Raw genomic sequence first — 17,592 nt, forward strand, 5'->3', positions numbered from 1 at the left:
CCGATATTCGCAATAGTTTCTGTTGAGAAGATCCGAATGGGTAAGATTATTTTCCCATATCATCACTCTGGGGATAAGAGCCTCTATCCACGAGGAAAACACCTGATCAAACACACTCACCATCATAATCCAGCATTGCTCACAGGTGGCCTGAGGGAAGAGGCAGGGCAGGGACCTGCTGACATAAGGTGGAGCCTGCTACTATTGACTATTTAATAACTATTCCACCCTTACACTGAGTTTGAGCCCTTATGAATACTTTGACATTACTGAGTCCCAGTATGACCCTGTCCCACCTACAGTCAAAGTAGCAGCTTTCAATACAGAGGCTGTTTCAGAGCAAATGACGCTGTGATGCCTCTCACAGTACAGTTCTTCAGTCTGCAAATGTGACCCTCAGAACTCTACCCCGATTCCATAGACAAGTCATTGTCAGCTCCAGGGTCTTGTGGACTCTGCATTCTCTCGGATGATGTATCAACAGTGATTCAAACGCTGTGGGCTATTCTAGTCCAAGAGAACACATGGCAGAGTTAACATGATGTAGGAAAGACACCTGACCTTTTAAAAATTAAGATTGCTTATTACAGTTTCCAGGAGAAAACGTAAAAGCAGAGATGAACTGAGTGGCCTGAACAGTGGGCCAGCAGATGAAGTGAGGGACTTAACAATGTACCGTGCTGGAGAGTTGGGGTCAAGCATCACTCACCTGGCTCCTATGAAGACAAGAAAGGTGCTCTGATACAGAAGCATGTGAGGGATAAGGGATGGAGAAACGGCCACTGGCCAGGCTTGTTTGGGGCAGAGAAACCATCCACACTCAGAAGCTCCTGTTCCTGGGGACCCTGCTTACTTGGATGTTCAGCAGTTGCATTATATTTGCACACGATGCTGCCTAAACAGACTTGCCAACAAGAAACTCAGAGCCTCAAAACCAGCCCTTCTTCTTCTGTTTCTCCCCTTTTGTCTCTGTCGCCCCCTTTCCCCCAAAATAAACCTCTCCTACAAAACAAAACAAAACAAAACAAACAAAACAAACAAAACAAGCCCCACTTGGTAGGGCACAGGACAGCACTCCCCTTACACAGGTCAAAAGGCACATATCAGCAGCCAAGCCTCAGATCCTTGCCTCTCAGTCTGTTCCCCTGTTTCTGTCTCAGTGCTGCGGTCCTTCAAGCTTCACCCGGGGAAGCCGTCTGTGACTTTGTGCCTTCTGGCTCTGTGGCTTTATGCTGCCTTTCCTTCATCTCCATTACAGATGTCATCCTCTTGTTTCATCTCTAGTTACTTTTTGGATATGTTCAGTTTCCCACCACCTCCTTTCTAAACTGCCCATGTCAATCATGGTCATTTCTTGGCTATGGGAATGGGCTAGCCTACCCACCAGCTGTCTGCATCCACTCTGGTCCCTTCAGCTCCATATTCCGCTAAAGCTCTTTTCCAAGTGCCACTCTTACTACATCCTCTGGCTGACAGAGCATCTTAAAACACTTCTTATTTCAGTAAGAGGAAAGCACAATGCAGCAGAGGATCTGGAAGGTTCTCCACCTCTGTAAATACAATGGTCTACATGTTCAAGCTAGGCTAGAATTCTTTCCTAAAAATTAACACATTATTTTTTTTGCCTGCTGTGTTCTCTGGTGCATACCCAGCTGCCCTGAGTGGCCTGATCCTCTACAACCTCCATTATCCCACCACCCTACACTACCCTGTCACCTTCATCAGACCTGCTGAGGGAAGCATACAGGCTAGAGTCTCTTCCCACACTCATCTTCCCTGCCCACTGAAACCTCTAGGGCATCCCCAGCTTCCCTGAGCAGCCTGCTATCCCAAAGGACTTCCATTCTCCTGCTACCTCTCAGCCCACCTTCATCAAACCTGCTGATCTGAAACTATACAGCCCAAGGTTAGCCATCAGAGGCCTGCCACACCAGGACCATCTAGATTAGCCCCTCCCAATACTACAGCAGGAACATCCAGGGACTAAATCCATCTATTTGGCTAAAGGCCCTCAAAAGAACTCAATCAGCAAAAAATGAGGGCACAGCTACCCTTCTACAGCAAGTTAACACAACCAAAGCACAAGAAAATGACCTTAAATCCAATCTTATAAAGATGATGGAGGCCTTTAACGAGGAAATAAATAAATCCCCTAAAGAAATACAAGAAAATACAATCAAACAGGTAGAAGTCATGAAAGAGGAAACAACTTCCTTAGAAAAATACAGGAAACTACAATTAAACAGGTGAAGGAAATAAATACAACTGTTCAAGACCTAAAAGTGAAAATAGAAGCAATAAAGAAAACACAAACAGAGGGAATCCTGGAGAAGGAAACCTAGGGAAGAGAACAGGAACAACAGACGCAAGCATAACCAACAGAATCCAGGAGATGGAAGAGACTCTCGGGGTAGAAGATACCATAGACAAGATTGATGCATAGTCAAAGAAAAGGTTAAACCTAAAAGATTCCCGACACAAAACATCCAGGAAATCTAGGATATAATAAGCTGACTAAAGGAGATCAAGTAGATACAAATTGGAAAGGAAAAAGTCAAAATATCCCTTTTTGCAGATCATATGATAGTATATATAAGCAACCCTGAAAATTCTACCAGAAAACTGCTACAGCTGATAAACACCTTCAGCAAAGTGGCTGGATACAAAACTAACTAAAAAACAAACAAAAAAACCAACCCAGTAGCCCTACTTTAATTAAATGATAAATGGGCAGAGAAAGAAATTAGGGAAACAGTACCGTTTCCAATAGCCACAAATAATATAAAGTATCTTGATGTAACTCCAACCAAATAAGTGAAAGATCTGTATGACAAGAACTTCAAGTTTCGAAAAAGAAACTGAAGAAGATATCAGAAGATGAAAAGATCTCCCATGCTCATGGATCTGTATGTAGGATTAACAAAGTGAAAATGACCATCTTACTAAAAGCAATTTACAGATTTAGTACAATTTCCATCAAAATTCCAACACAATTTTTTACAGACCTTGACAGAAAAATTCTCACTTCATATGGAAAGAACAAACAAACAGAATAGGTAAAACAGTCCTGAACAATACACGGACGGAGGCATCACCTTCCGTGACCTGGAGCTGTACTGCACACATAGCGATAGTAATAAAACTGCATGGCATTGGTACAGGAACAGACAGGTTCGTCAATGGAATAGAACTGAAGACCTTGAAATAAACCCACGCACATAAGGAAACTTGATTTTTGACAATAAAGCCAAAACCATGCAATGGTAAAAAAGAAAGCATCTTCAAAAGTTGGTTTTAGTCTATCTAGATGTCTGCGTGTAGAAGAATGCAAATAGATCTGTATCCATCAGCCTGCACAAAACTCACATCCAAGTGGATCAAGGACCTCAACACTGAACTGACAGAAGAGGAAGTGGGGAAGAACCTCAAACTCACTGCACAGGAGACAGCGTCCCGAACAGCACTCCATGGCTCAGGCACTAAGACCAATGATGGATAAATGGGACCTCGTGAAACTGAAAAGCTTTTTGTAAAGAAAAGGACACTGTCAATAAGACAAAACAGCAGCCTACAGACTGTGAAAAGATCTTCACCAACCCCACATCTGACGGGGGGAGCTAATATCCAAAATTTGCAAAGAACTCAAGAAGTTAGACATTAACAACCCAAATAACCCAACTGAAAAATGGGGTACAGGGCTAAACAGAATTCTCAACAGAGGAATCGAAATTACCAAGAAACACTTAAAGAAATGTTCAAAATACTTAGTCATTGGAGAAATTCAAACCAAAAGAACTCTGAGGTTCCATATTTCACTTGCCAGAATGGCTAAGATCAAACTCTGAAGGGACAGCTCAGCTGGCGAGGATGTGGATCGAGGGGAACGCTCCTATTGCGAGTGGGAGTGCGAACCTTGGAGACAGACTTGGTGGTTCCTCAGAAAACTGGACACGGCTCTACCTCAAGACCCAGCTATAGCACTCCTGGGCACACACCCAAAAGATGCCCCACCACCCCACAGGGACACTTGCTCACCTAGGTTCACAGCAGCTTTGTTCCTAAGAGCCAGAAACTGGAAACAACCAAGGGCTCCTGAACTGAAGAATGGATAAAGAAAATGTGTGCATCTACACAATGGAATCCTATTCAGCTATTAAAAACAAAGACATCATGAAATTTCAGGCAGATGGATGGAACTTGAAAATATCCTGAGTGAGGTAACCCAGTCCCAAAGGACATGCATGGCATGTACTCACTTATAAGTGGGCATTAGCCATAAAATACAGGAGACCCACACTATACTCCACAGACCCAAAGCTGAACTAGAAGGAAGGCCTAAGCAAGCATGCCTGAACCTCACTTAGAAAGTGGGAATAAAACAGTCTTAGGAGGCAGATGGAGGGAGAGAACTGTGTGGACGAGGGGAATAGGGAGGGGAATGGGTGGGAGAGGGGAATAGGGAGAGAACTGTGTGGACGAGGGGAATGGGGAGGGGAATGGGAGGGGGAGTGTTTCAGGATCAGATGTGGGGATAGACAGAGGAGATGACTAGATGGCCATGAGAATGAAAGGAAATCTGCAGCTGGTGGGGGTCATCTCGAGGACATAGCAGATACCTGGCATAGGGGAGGCTACCAATAATCAAGGGGAATAACCTTAGCTGAGATTCATAGCAGGGGTAGGGGTGGATATGGAACCTGAAGAAACCACTTCCTGTAGCTAGGCAGGAACCCCAGGAGAGTCATAGGAACATCAACCCACCCACAAAACTTTGGACCCAAAATTTATCCTGCCTACAAGAAATTCAGTGGCTCGCTATGGAGCAGAGACTGAGGCCATCCAATAACTGACCCAACTGCAGACCCATCCCATGAGCAAGCACCAATCCCTGACACTATTACTGATATTGTTATGCTAGCAGACAGGAGCCTCATACGGCATCCTCTGAGAGGCTCCACTCAGCGGCTGACTCAGACAGATGCAGGGATCTACTGCCAAATATTGGAGGGAGCTTGGGGACTCTTAGGGAAGAGTTGGGAGAAGGACTGAGGGCCCTGAAGGGGATTGGAACTCCACAGGAAGACCAACAGAGTCAACTAACCTGGAACCTTGGAGCTGTCAAAGACTGAACCACCAACCAAAGAGCATACACGGGGTGGAGCTAGGCCTCCTGCACATATATAGCAGATGTGCAGCCTGGTCTTTATGTGGGTCCTGAACAACTGGGGCAGAAACTATCCCTAAAGCTCTTATGGAATTCATTCCCCTACCATGGCTGTCTTGTCTGGTGTCAGTGGGAAAAGAAGCACCTAGCCCTGCAGAGACTTGATATGCCAGGGTGCAGGGAAACACAAGGGGGACCTCCACTCTCTCAGAGAAGGAAAGGGGGGATGGGGAGAGGGATTGTGGGAGGGGCAGACCAGAAGGGGGGACAGTGATCAGGATGTAAAGTGAATAAAAATAATTATCACATTTTTGTCACACATTAATGGGGTTGAGCAGAAGCTATTTCCATACATGCATATGATGTACACTGATGAAATATACCTACTCCCTGACAGGGAACTTCTCTCCCATTTCCCTTCCACCAAATCCCCTGGTGTAAAAAAGTCAAGTTAATTTAGCCCAAAATTTACAGAATGAAACTTTCTCCTCAGTGTTCTGAAGTGAACTTTACTCTAATGAGACTCATGTGTGTTTTGGCCACTCCTATTTTCCTCATTGCTATGTTCTCATTACATGTAATTACCCTAAGTTCTGTTAAGTGCTTGGATTGTCTAGTTTGAGGCAAGAAAGCTACAATAAATATTCTTACATGCATAGGAATGCACTTCTGTTGTTTTACAGCTGTAGAGGTTGATGAGTTTATAGAAATAGGCCTTTCTATCTCTACGGTGAGCTAGCTCAGTCGGTAAAGGTGTTTTTGGTCAAGACTGACAACCTGAGTCAGAAACCTCATGGTGAAGGAGAAAGTCAACTTTTACAGTGGTTCTGCGGTGTTTTGTGAAAGCAGATAAACATCATAAAACAAGTGAAACCGCGAATAGCTTTCTCCTTGCCTTGTCATCCATGCTTCTCAGAATGCTACCCAGCACAGCACAGTGAGACACTTGAGAGCACTCTGCTATATACATTTTCAAATGCAAATACCATTATAGAACCTTCTGGCAACAAGCACCCAACATCAACCAGTATTTGGCAAGTTACTTCTAGACACACCCTTTTCCATTTTTGTGCTTAACTATTTTGAAGCAAGTGCCTCATAGCATGCCTCTCTAAACAGGACATGGAGGTAATGACAGTGCCCTTACCACAAGCTACCAAATTGTCAGGAATTCGTTGGTGTTATCTAATATTCATGATGTAAATTCCATATCTGACTATCAGTAATGGCTGTGAACACAGAACTATCTGTTCGGCTCACAACATACCCGATGTCTCCAGCTCTTTAGCACAGGTCAGTACCTCAGAATGATGCTTGGGAACAGATGACAGGACACTAGTCTAGGCTCAAGTCCAGATAGTTGGCATGGTCATCCTGACAAGGAGACCTAACTGCAGCAAAGGAGTTCGTGAGAACCACTCTCCCCCACAACATAAAGCTTCGTTAAAGCAGCCTATTACAACATCTGCCAGCTGTCTCGCTGAGATCTGTGACGCAAGTTTAAGACAAATCTGACCATTTCTAAGCAGCACAGATGTGTTTTAATAATTAGTTTGTTTCGCTGATTAGCTTTGCAAGGTCAAACTTAGGTCATCCTATGCCATGGAGTGCCAAGTGCTGATTTATTACCGGGGAATAAGTTTGGAATTGGCTGGTTACCACCATCAGACTTGTCAAAAGCCCTGAAAGAAGATTTGAAGAACAATTGCAAAGAAATGGGCTCCTTCCTTAAGTCATTAGAAAAATGTAAAGCTTGATTAAAAAATAAAACAAAATAAAGGACTGACTATGGAATCCCTGAGGTTTGATGGTAAGCATTTTAGAGGTTATTCTCATGGCAGTGTTATCTGCTTTAAAAGGCTGAACAGCTTGAAGGTTTGTCTTGACCCAGTACCAAGGTCAAAACTTGTACTCTTAAAATAGCTTCAAGCTACTTAATAGGCACATCATGGAGAACTAAACTGGGCAGGATAAGGTTCTGCTTATCCTGCTTCACGTACACTGATTTCTTCTAACCAGTAAATTAAAATTCTAGATATGGAGGTAGATTTCTGGCAGATGCTCTGCCTAGCCATACCGACCAATCACCTTTTTTTAAGATCACAGCTGAAAAGAATCCAGTGTAACACTTCCTCCAGGCAGCCTCACCGGCCTGCTGGGCCCAGCCTCTGAGGCTACAGCTGTGATCCCCTCAGCACTGCTACTAAGAGAGGAAAAGGAACAAGTCATTTACGGGAAGCAGAGGGTAAGTCCAGTAACAATGACCTTGAACTAACTCTGGATCTTGGAGTAAGAAACCAACTGAGTAGAAAACAAGAATGCTTTTCTTTGGACATTTAATAAACACTAAGCATGTTTTAAAAGGGCAACCTCTTCAGAAAATGAATTTACATATGAAGGGCTTATTGTATACATCTGAAATAACTAATGGAAAAAACTAATAAACAACTAATGAAAAACTAGAAAGACCCTGTATGCTAAGTCTAAACCATCTCCAGAGCGGTATGTTTCTATATCACATAGAAACAGACCAACATTGCCTTCTGAGCTGAGGACAAATGCCGGGGACCCACACCTGGGTCTCTTGGGAAATCTGGAAAAGCACAAAGGTAGAGCCTGTGTCCTCAGGTACAGGATGCAATTGTGTGGTTCTAGCAGTACTCAGACCCCAGGGCCCAAACCATGTGTTGTCACAATTCACTGCCACAAGGAAAGAGCTTCATTCCATTCTCCATGTCTTACAAGCTCTTCCAAGACAGATGTTAGTAACAGACCTTTGATTAGGTCTCTCAGAGCCTATTTATAAGTAGCAGGTTCATTAACTAGCCCACTGCAAACTTTGCCAGGACAGGGCTGCTGGGTATGGTCACACACTCCTGTACTCTGGTACTTGAGAGGTAACACAGGACCACTGTAAGCTCAAAGCCATCTCTTAGTACCCCTGACTCAGGAAAACGAGTGAGTGAGCAAGAAGGAGAAACAGGGAAGTCAAGTAGCACTCAGCCTTCAGGGAGCACTTTGAAGCTCCCCACTTGCCCTGCCTACCAACTCTTCAACAGTCCAGTGCTGGTGAAGACTTTTCTCTGGCTGTAACCTCGGCCTAGTGACATACCCTGCATACTCAGGCTTGGCATCCCTTCCACAGTGCTGGTCAGACTGTCAGGGCAGCAAATTGTCAGCCTGGCCTTATTCTACTATATAGTAATTACCATACTTTTTTTTTACTTAAAATTTGTTTTTATTTGTGTGTGTGTGTCTGTGTATGGTATTTGCACATATGTGAGTATGTCAGGTGTGAGTGGGTGCTCAAAGATGTCAGAAGAAGGTGTTGGATCTCTTGGAGCTGGAGTTACAGATAACTGTGAACTGCCATGTAAGTGCTGGGAGAGAACTCAGGGCCTCTGCAATAGAAGTAAGCACTCTCAACCACTGAGCTCCTCTTCTAGTTTGTTAATTGTATTAAGTAAGAAATAGAATTGGGAAACTCATAATTAGAAGAAAAGCAAGAGAAACATAGTCAGGGTTGACTTCGAGTGGCAGTAAATATAGTACTTAAAAATGACCGCAAACATGGTGAAAGAGGGACTGAAGAGATGTTAAGAGCAGCGTCACCAGTGAAGAGCACTGCACTGCTATTCTAGAGGTCCTGAGTCCAAGTCCTAACAACCACATGGTGGCTCACAACCATCGGTTATAGGACCTGATGTCCTCTTTTGGTGTGCACAAAGGCAGAGCGAGCATTCATTCATATATATATATAATATATATAATATATATATAATGTGAATATTATAATATATATAATATATATAATATGAATATTAAAGAGAAAAAAATAAAACTGGTGCTTTAAGAAAACTGGTTTTGTTTGAGGCAGATCTCATACCAGTTTAGGCAAGGCTCAATCTTGCTGTAATACTCCTGCCCCAGTCTCCTAAGTGCTGAGATTAAAGGCACATGCACCATGCCCAGCTGAGATGTTCTTCTACACTGGTGAGGAGTTTACAGAAACTGCATTGTAAACTCGCCTGGCACAGTAAGAAAGCGCACAGGTATAGGTACACAGTGACGTTAAAGGCAAACTGGAAGACACGGAGGAGGCTGGGGAGATGCTCAGCGGGACTCAGCACTTCATGTGCAAGCAAAGACCCGAGCTGAGGCCCTATTATTATGAAGAAACCTGAGCACTGCTGGGTACCTTTACAGTAGGCTGGGAGGTAGAGGTAGGTGGATCTCTCTTGGCCTCAGCCTAGCTTGGAAGTTGAGCGTCTGCTTTAATGAGATACTTTTCTCAAGGTACCATGAAGGCAGGTGACTGAGGAAGACACCAGTGCTCGAACCCCCACCCCTCCCCCCCACACCATATAGAGAGAATAAAAACAAACAGCAAAAAACTAGAATTCACAAGATGAAGCTATTTGTTTTAGTTTATACTCAACAAACTCTAGTAAATTAAAATTGCTTAGAAATGTTCATTCTGTGTGCATATGTGAACAAGAGAGGGGGTTGTGCAAAGAAAAGGTGTCTGCTCATGGAAGGTTCTAACCACCTTGAGCCCTATCAGCCTGAAGCACACGTGCTATGGAAATTAAATGCAAGGGGTATCCTTGTTATTTTGAAAAATCCAATTTTCTCTAGTTTTTTAATTAGGTCACAAATTTGGGATCTCAGGAGACAAATGGTTGTTCATATATTTAAACATGATTAACTTCTTAGAAACTGTCTCTCTTGTCACTATGTATTCTAGTTTCAGAACGAAAAATCCAAAGACTTTGCTCCCTCTACTTAAAAACAAGAAACAAACTCCTGCTCACTCCCCAGGCTGCTCCTTAGCCCTCCCCCTCCACCATCACTGGTCACCGGCATTGCCTGTCACCGGCTCTGCCCATCACCAGCACTGCCCAAATAGAAGCAGGGCAATTCTAACCAGATACCCACCCTCTGAAATATGTCTGCACTGACTTATTCTTCATGCGCACAGGGGATGTCTCAGAGACTGCGTTGTACCATAGCTCCACACTACAGAGGGGTTTGCAGACACAAAGGGGGAGCCAGGCTGTAAAGGACAAAGCTCATTTAGGTATTAGGTAGGGATGTCCTACTCATGGCAGGCTACTGATCACGTAAGCACGTTATGAAGGAACAGGTTTGTTGGAAATGCAGATGCCTATCCGAACATCTCCGTCCTCTCCAAGGGTTTAAAATCTCAAAGATCTATATTTTTAAAAGGATTTTCTTATTATTATATGAGTGCAAGCAACTTGAGAAATCAATCCCACCTTTTACTTCTATATGAGTCCTGAGAATTGAACCCTTTACCATCAAAGTCATGACCCCAGTCCAGGATTTCCTTAGTATTTGCTGCACAGGAGAGATGCATGGCCTACTTACTCGCTAAACCTAGCTGTGTCTCGGTCTGAGCGCACACAGATTCTCCGTTCAGTCTGTTCAGCGGCTGCTGGACTGCTGCTCACTATGTCTGGAGTGTAACTCACTTCACCTGCTTCAGATGCAGTTGGAGCATGGCTCCTGCACGCCTGCACTTCTATGTGTTAAAGCCCCCTCATGCTCTTTCGGTGAGTTGGACAATCCCACTGAGGAACAAGGCTTGTTAGGGGTCAGGGAAAAGGTAGAGCACTTTGTGCATGTAAAACGTGACAGCAGTTTCCTGTCCTCATCAGTACAATGCAGCATCCTAGGCCAAGCCAATCTAAATGATCATGACAACTGAGTGTCAGAATGTCCCATGCACATGTGCTCAAGGGCTGTCACACTCCTGTCATCACAGGAAGATGCATGTTATCATAAATTCTGTGATGAGACATTCTCGGAGGCATTAGCACCATAGGAGTACCTGCCTCTCTGTTGAAATGTCTCATGATTCCCTACAGCTTGGGCTCACATGGCCTGGCCTCCTCCACACAAGCATGCGGTCCCTGCAGAGACAGAACTAGGCTACACGGTGAGACTCCATAAACAAATAGACCTACATCCCGGGCCAAACGAGTATTTGGATCAAATGTTGATCATTTACATCTAGATTAGGTGTAAAGACCTACTGGAAGGCATACAGTAATAATTTTTGTTTTTGAAGATAAAATAGAAAGTTCCCCATTGAGTATGATAGATAATAACCAAAAAAGGAAAGAAAAATAAAAAACCAAGATTGCCCACGTCTGTGTCCTAAGTAAACAGACTGTAGGAGACAGGGCCGTCTACTGCGGCCATCCTTCACCTCCTGAGGACGGAGACTTCAGACATCATCAGCAGACCAGCTGCAGTGACTTTTCTGAATTCTACTCATCTATTAAGCAGATCTGTCCAGTGAGAGCAAAGGCAAAGACAGACTGTCAATGGCAATAGCTGTTCCCATTTATCACAAGCCTGGTAATTAATTCATTACTCTGCCAATCAACCGCATTGCCAGTGGGATCTGTGGAAGCGGAAGGGTCAGCTTACCGTGCACATGGCCGTCTTTGTGGTTCTCAGGGTAACGTCTGAAGAAAACTCCAAGTCTGAGATAGATGTGGTGTGGCAATCTATACGCTTCCCATTGGAAAGGAGAAAGAAAGAGATCAGTAAACAGGACTAGCAAAGCCTGGCTAACATAATATTCCCTAACTTCTAATCATATATGATTCTGAGGATTCTTTCCAAGCTAAAGGAAGAGTCACAGTTAATGTTTCTCTAAATCACGTTGCTGTCTTCTACTTGGATTTCCTATAAGCAATAATATCCATGAAATCACGCTTTGATCTGTCTGCCATTTTGCTGACACACTAAAGACCTCCAAATTTAAAATCTAGTGTTCTGTGCTTGACCCAAGATCACCTTACATATTATCACCACACACCACTCACATCTACTGTGCTTCTGGTTATGACATTAATCTTAGAGGAAATGGTAACTTGAAAACACACGCTGGTGAAGGGAAAGACTGTCAGGAAAAATTCATCTCTCAATATTTGAAGGTGTTTTTGGATAGAAGGAAAAGCCACAATAATTCAAACCAAAGAGCAGGACAGAGGGTTCATCTTGGACAGAAACAGCGTATTTCTTTGTGTCCTGTCCTGGCTCAAGTTCTCCAAGTCACTTTGGGAAGGGGTGGCAAGTGACAGCCTGGGACACTACCCTCTTTATGACAGATAGTTGGAGAAACATTTTAAAGACAGTTATAGTGTAGGGCTGTTAGGTATAGGAAGAATGAGAATAAACATGGCTGCACAGGCAAGCTCGGTATCACAGCATTCTCAAAACGCGCTGAGAGTCAGCCCTAAACCAGCTGCCTCAACTACTCCAGTAGTTTAAGGGATCAAGCAAAGCCAGCATCCCCTCCCCCATTTCCTCCTGCTCTGCCAAGGTGACAGCAACTTCCCCTCTGCTCTGATCCAAACAGCTCCACAGGCCTCTTCCTACCAGAGTACCAGAGCGTGAAGCAGACCCACAGTGCACCAGGGAACCCAGCAGCTCCACAGTTAATCAGGCTTGCTTGTTGAGGAGGCTCCTTTATGCAGAGAACAGCTATATATTACAAAAGGAAGGAGACACTGCCCTAACCCACAGCTGAAGTCCTCACACACTTCACTATGTGTGACTCCTCCTACCAAGCTATGGTGAGCCTATGTAAAATCAACAGTCCCATAAATCCATAGGTTAACATGACAAAAATAAACACAGAAGAACTTAATGAGGATATTTCAACATAGCCATGTGGTTTCAGGTAAATTCATGCTAATTAATCTAATGAGGCTGGAAGAAGTCTGAGTAAGAACTTGACAGTGGAATATAGGATGAGAATGATGATCTGTGAGAAGTGAAGCAGATGCCAGCACTGAAGATGCAGGCTTCTGGCCCAGGAGGCTAGACTATGTATAAGTGATTCAACCAGCTCCTGGACTTGGATTTGAAGGCTGGTAAATGGAGTAAGAAGTGATTCTAAGCACTGATGGCCTAGAAGCAAGTTTGACCCTGTTTTAGAGTAAATCAACCAGAGGAGGCCCACATGGAAAGTCAGGAAGAAGGCTGTCTTCTACTTGGATTTCCTATAAGCAATAATATCCATGAAATCACGCTTTGATCTGTCTGCCATTTTGCTGACACATTAAAGACCTCCAAATTTAAAATCTAGTGTTCTGTGCTTGACCCAAGATCACCTTACATATTATCACTACACACCACTCACCTCTACTATGACCCATGTCCTTGGATCAAGGCAACTGTGAACTAAAAGCATTATATTTTTTTATACCTGAACCAAGCGTGTGCAGAGGTCTAGCTTCTCAAATGCTGTAAACAGTACAGTTTACTACTTGAACAGCACTCACTTTGTAATAAATGTAAGTGAAGTAAGTGATAATTTAAAATGTGTGCAGGCCACATGCAGACACTCCCTCATTTTGCATAAGGGTTTTCTGCACATTTATTAGACAGTGGCTTATGCAGGGAGTCTTAGCATCAAACCCCACAGACACAGAGGGAATGCTCACACACCTACCTTGATATCACAAGGGTCTGAAATGAGAGTCTTGTGATCTACAACTTCCACAACAGCTTCTGGTATAACTGCTTTCTTCATGCAGGACATGTTGAAGCCATAGACGTCATCCCAGAAGGCAATTCTATCGGCGTGTTTGCTCACATCACTCACGGCCACAAGGCTGATGGTGCAAATGTCAGGGTAGACTAGAATAAAGAAAATGCCCATATATGGAGCAACTTCGTTTCAATGAGAGGATGGTTTTAAATGGCTAAATATAAATATCAAACCTATCTATATGGATTACTTAGCAGGGGGAGATCAATGAAGACAGAGACAGAGACAACCGAGTTACCCCAGTGCCTATGCTTGTGATGGTAAAGTCAACATTCCAACGATAGGTTCCTATTAAAATTACTCAAACACTCTTGAAACAAACATACTAATATTAAAGCTAAAATATGACAACTTAAAACAGCCCTCTAAACTGCTATTTCACATATTCCCCTAAAGTAAAGAAAACTATCCAGAAAAGTATGTAGCACCACAGGGGGGAAATCACCCTGGAGTTTTATGGGCAGGTAGAGGAGCAGCTCATACTATACTTTAATATAAAATGATCATTAAGTATCTTCCAATCTAAATTAAACACTGTGGATACAAATTCCTACTCTCAAGAAATTTGTACTTATCTATTTATTTTGAGATGGGCTCTCATGTCACCCAGACAGTCTCAGAAGAGAAGTACAAGGCACTGTGAATCACCTACCAAAACCAATAAATTCAGACAAGGCTTTAACAGGAGAAGCTGGCTACCATGTAAGAATGGACACCAGCTCAGGAGTGAGGATAGAAAGAGTCATCTAACAGAGTGAGAGAGTGTGTCAGTCACCATTACAGGTTGGCACTTGCATTCTAACTAGACAACAGAGGCGCAAGGCTTGAAAGGGCTCTGCAAACCACTGAGTGAACTGAACTTTAGTTTAAAAATGATAACTCAGGGAGAATTTTACCTAGGGTAGCACTATGATCAGATTTTGGTTTTAGAACAACCATTTGAAATGCTATGTGAAGAATGATGGGGAGGCAAACAGACAAATTCAGAAATGTAATGATTTGGGTGGTGAAAACCAGGTCAGGCTATGGCATGGGGAGGAAATGGAACTGAAAAACAGCTGGGAGGTGGCACTCAGGAATGGCCAGCTGAGATGAGGAGGAATCGGGAACAGTGCCTGGCTTTAGCAGTTGAACAGACTGTCAGCTTTTACAGGGCATCAATATGGGCAGACCCGGGTGAATGAGAGCATTGCTCTGGACACCAATGAAAATGCCAATGAGAAGATGAAACATAAGAGGTGGAATTATCTGGGTCTGAGACACAGAACTGAAGACCATGAGCATGCAAATGGAAACACAGCAGAAGCCTATGAGACCTAGCACCAGATGTGTCACCAGTGGCAGAGTTTATGACACAAGAGAAACAGCAAAGGGGGCTGAGCAGAGAAGAAGACAGCTAAAGTAGCACTAAAGGAGCACTGGGGAATGATTTAGAACTGGGATAAATTCTGTGGGACAGTAAAAACATGTAGTTTACATATATGACAAACACAGCTCGGAGCTTCTCTTTCCTGTGACTTACGTGGAAATTTCTTATAAATAGCTCATGAATCCAGAAAAAAAAAAAAAGTCAGTTACATGTTCCCATATCACCAGCTCATCTTCAGACTTAGAGACCACCCTTACCTCACCCTTAGAAACTGTATTATCCAAAGACAACAGCTCTAAGTTATCTTTAAAATAAAGGCCAGCATGGGATGTACATCAAAGCAGGACACAGGCCTAATGCTGCCTCAGTTTGGCTTCTGCACAAGTTGTGCCTGCTGCACGGGGCCCTGCTCTCCTCCTCCTTTAGCAAGGCAAGCTCACTAACTAGCTCCATTCTGAAGAACATAAATTCCTCAAAAAACCTACTTTGCTGCTAGGATCTGACTAAAGAGAGACCCACTGAGGGTGCTATAGTCAGTTCTGAGCCACATCCTTCACATGTGAAACAGTGAAGACAGAACGGACATTGAGGCAGTGATGGGTATCTGGCTAGCTTCTCATACCCTTTATAGGCCTTCATGCTAAGCTGCCGTTTCTTACACTATGGCCTGAGGAACGCAGTAAGGCACAGTCAGATGCTTTGGTGAAGCATCACTTTAGGTCTTGGAAGCCATTTGGTTTTCTTTTGAGGTGACCACTTTCTGTGGTTATTATGAAAGCCGAATGACTGTGTTCTATAGAGCCTTGTTCACAAGACAGGCAGTGGGTCAGACCCAGAGATCCTGCCAGAGAAAAGAGGTGCAATTTCAGGCTTGTTGACTGTCACTACTAGAGCACCACTGCTCTATAGGTCACTGGAACTAAACATATTGCAGCATTCATTATACATGGCGTGGATAATCACATGACTTAGTATAGTTCACGAGGCTCTATCTCAGAGCATGATCAAAAACCTTCACTACGTTGTGTTTTGATTTTTTTTTAAATGCTATCATTGGGTTTGGCAAACCACAGCTTATGCATCAACACAGTCTGCAGCCTGGGTTTGTAAACTCGCTGTATGACCACTGCCCTAGCGTCTACCCGTTACCTACAGCTGCAGTGTGCTACAGTGCCAGAGCCAGAGCGAGGGCAGGGATGTGGCCTGTCACACTGAAAATATAACCTGGACGTCTGCCACCCCCTCAAGCTGTGTGGTGTGCTAGGGACACGATGGCGAACAAAGATGGCACCTTCATAAGGAAAACTGTAAAGGACGATTAGAGAAAAAGCCAAGAGCAGAATGTTGTTTCAAGTGCTGAAGCACAATTTTTAAGCTAATTATATTTCAAAGGTATAAAAATCCTGTGTGTTTATTTTGAACTTAAAAATGGTTTTCTCATCTCTCAGAAAGACATGAATATTTATAAAGATCTGTAATCGACGCTAGGTCAGTGGGGCTCAGCGTCCACCTCGGCACAGCGGCCTAACCTTGGGCCAGGCCAGAACCCCATGAACTCTACCTTCACGTTCTCACACATTTGTCACTTTTGGTTTTTTGTCAGATAGATGCTATAATTGAATAATTATGCCTGCTTATAGGTGAAATGGGCCAAGTGCTGATTGGACAAAAGCAGCCAGTTACCAGACCATTTATAAATCCATGGCTTTGACATCTGTGTCCTTCTCGATTCACTGCCCAGAATTCATCTGTCACAGGCACAGCTCATGAGGTGAGCAGAGTAAGATGGGGACTCCTTTATCCCTAGGGAAGGCCTTACAAACTTCCGGGCCCTAAAGGAGGTGTACAAGAATCCAGTTCCCACACGTGAGCACACAGGAGTTAAATCATTGTAAACTCTTGCCATTTTATAGAGCAAGAGTAACTTAGAAATTACTCACTTGGGACTTATTCCTTTATATTACCTCAAAAACAGTGACCAGCTCCATTAGTTTAGGTAGACTTAATATGTGGTTGGAATATACTTTGAAGAACTATGTACAGAAAAAAGTAAATGACATTATCAGGATATTTCTAGAAAAAAGAAAAAAGAAAAGAAATACACCAAAATAACAAATGTGGTGAAAAGTTGGAAAGACCAAGTAGATAGTATAGAGACGATCCAAGAAATGTTAAGCCCCAGAATCAGCCTCCATGGCTTTGTGTACTGCCATCTACGTGCCAGTGTGACACTCAATGTGCTGGATACAGGTGTCATGCTCAAACCCCTTTCACCACTGTTTAAGGCACAGGCCAGTGCTGATCTTGTTTTCAGCAAGAACACAGGAGGAGACTTAATACACATTGAAAAACCACGTCATACCAAGAACCTCATCAAGACTTTGAGATTTTCTACAGCTTGGCAATAATTATAATCTCCATTGTACAAAGAAGGGGACTGAGGTAGGGAGGTAAAGTAATGTCAGG

General features: G+C 43.5%; 1 protein-coding gene across 1 annotated transcript in view; it reads right to left on the bottom strand.

The window, feature by feature from the left end:
• Prmt3 (protein arginine methyltransferase 3) overlaps nt 1-17,592 on the bottom strand; it is an 89,012-nt gene that overhangs the window by 23,412 nt on the left and 48,008 nt on the right. The window contains exons 12-13 of the mRNA XM_032893541.1: nt 13,659-13,846; nt 11,624-11,710 (exon numbers count right to left, since the gene is read on the bottom strand). Of these exons, the coding sequence (XP_032749432.1) occupies nt 11,624-11,710; nt 13,659-13,846 (275 nt within the window). The remainder of the gene's footprint in view (nt 1-11,623; nt 11,711-13,658; nt 13,847-17,592) is intronic.

This window comes from Rattus rattus, chromosome 2, assembly GCF_011064425.1.
Source record: "Rattus rattus isolate New Zealand chromosome 2, Rrattus_CSIRO_v1, whole genome shotgun sequence".
Classification (NCBI taxonomy): domain Eukaryota; kingdom Metazoa; phylum Chordata; class Mammalia; order Rodentia; family Muridae; genus Rattus; species Rattus rattus.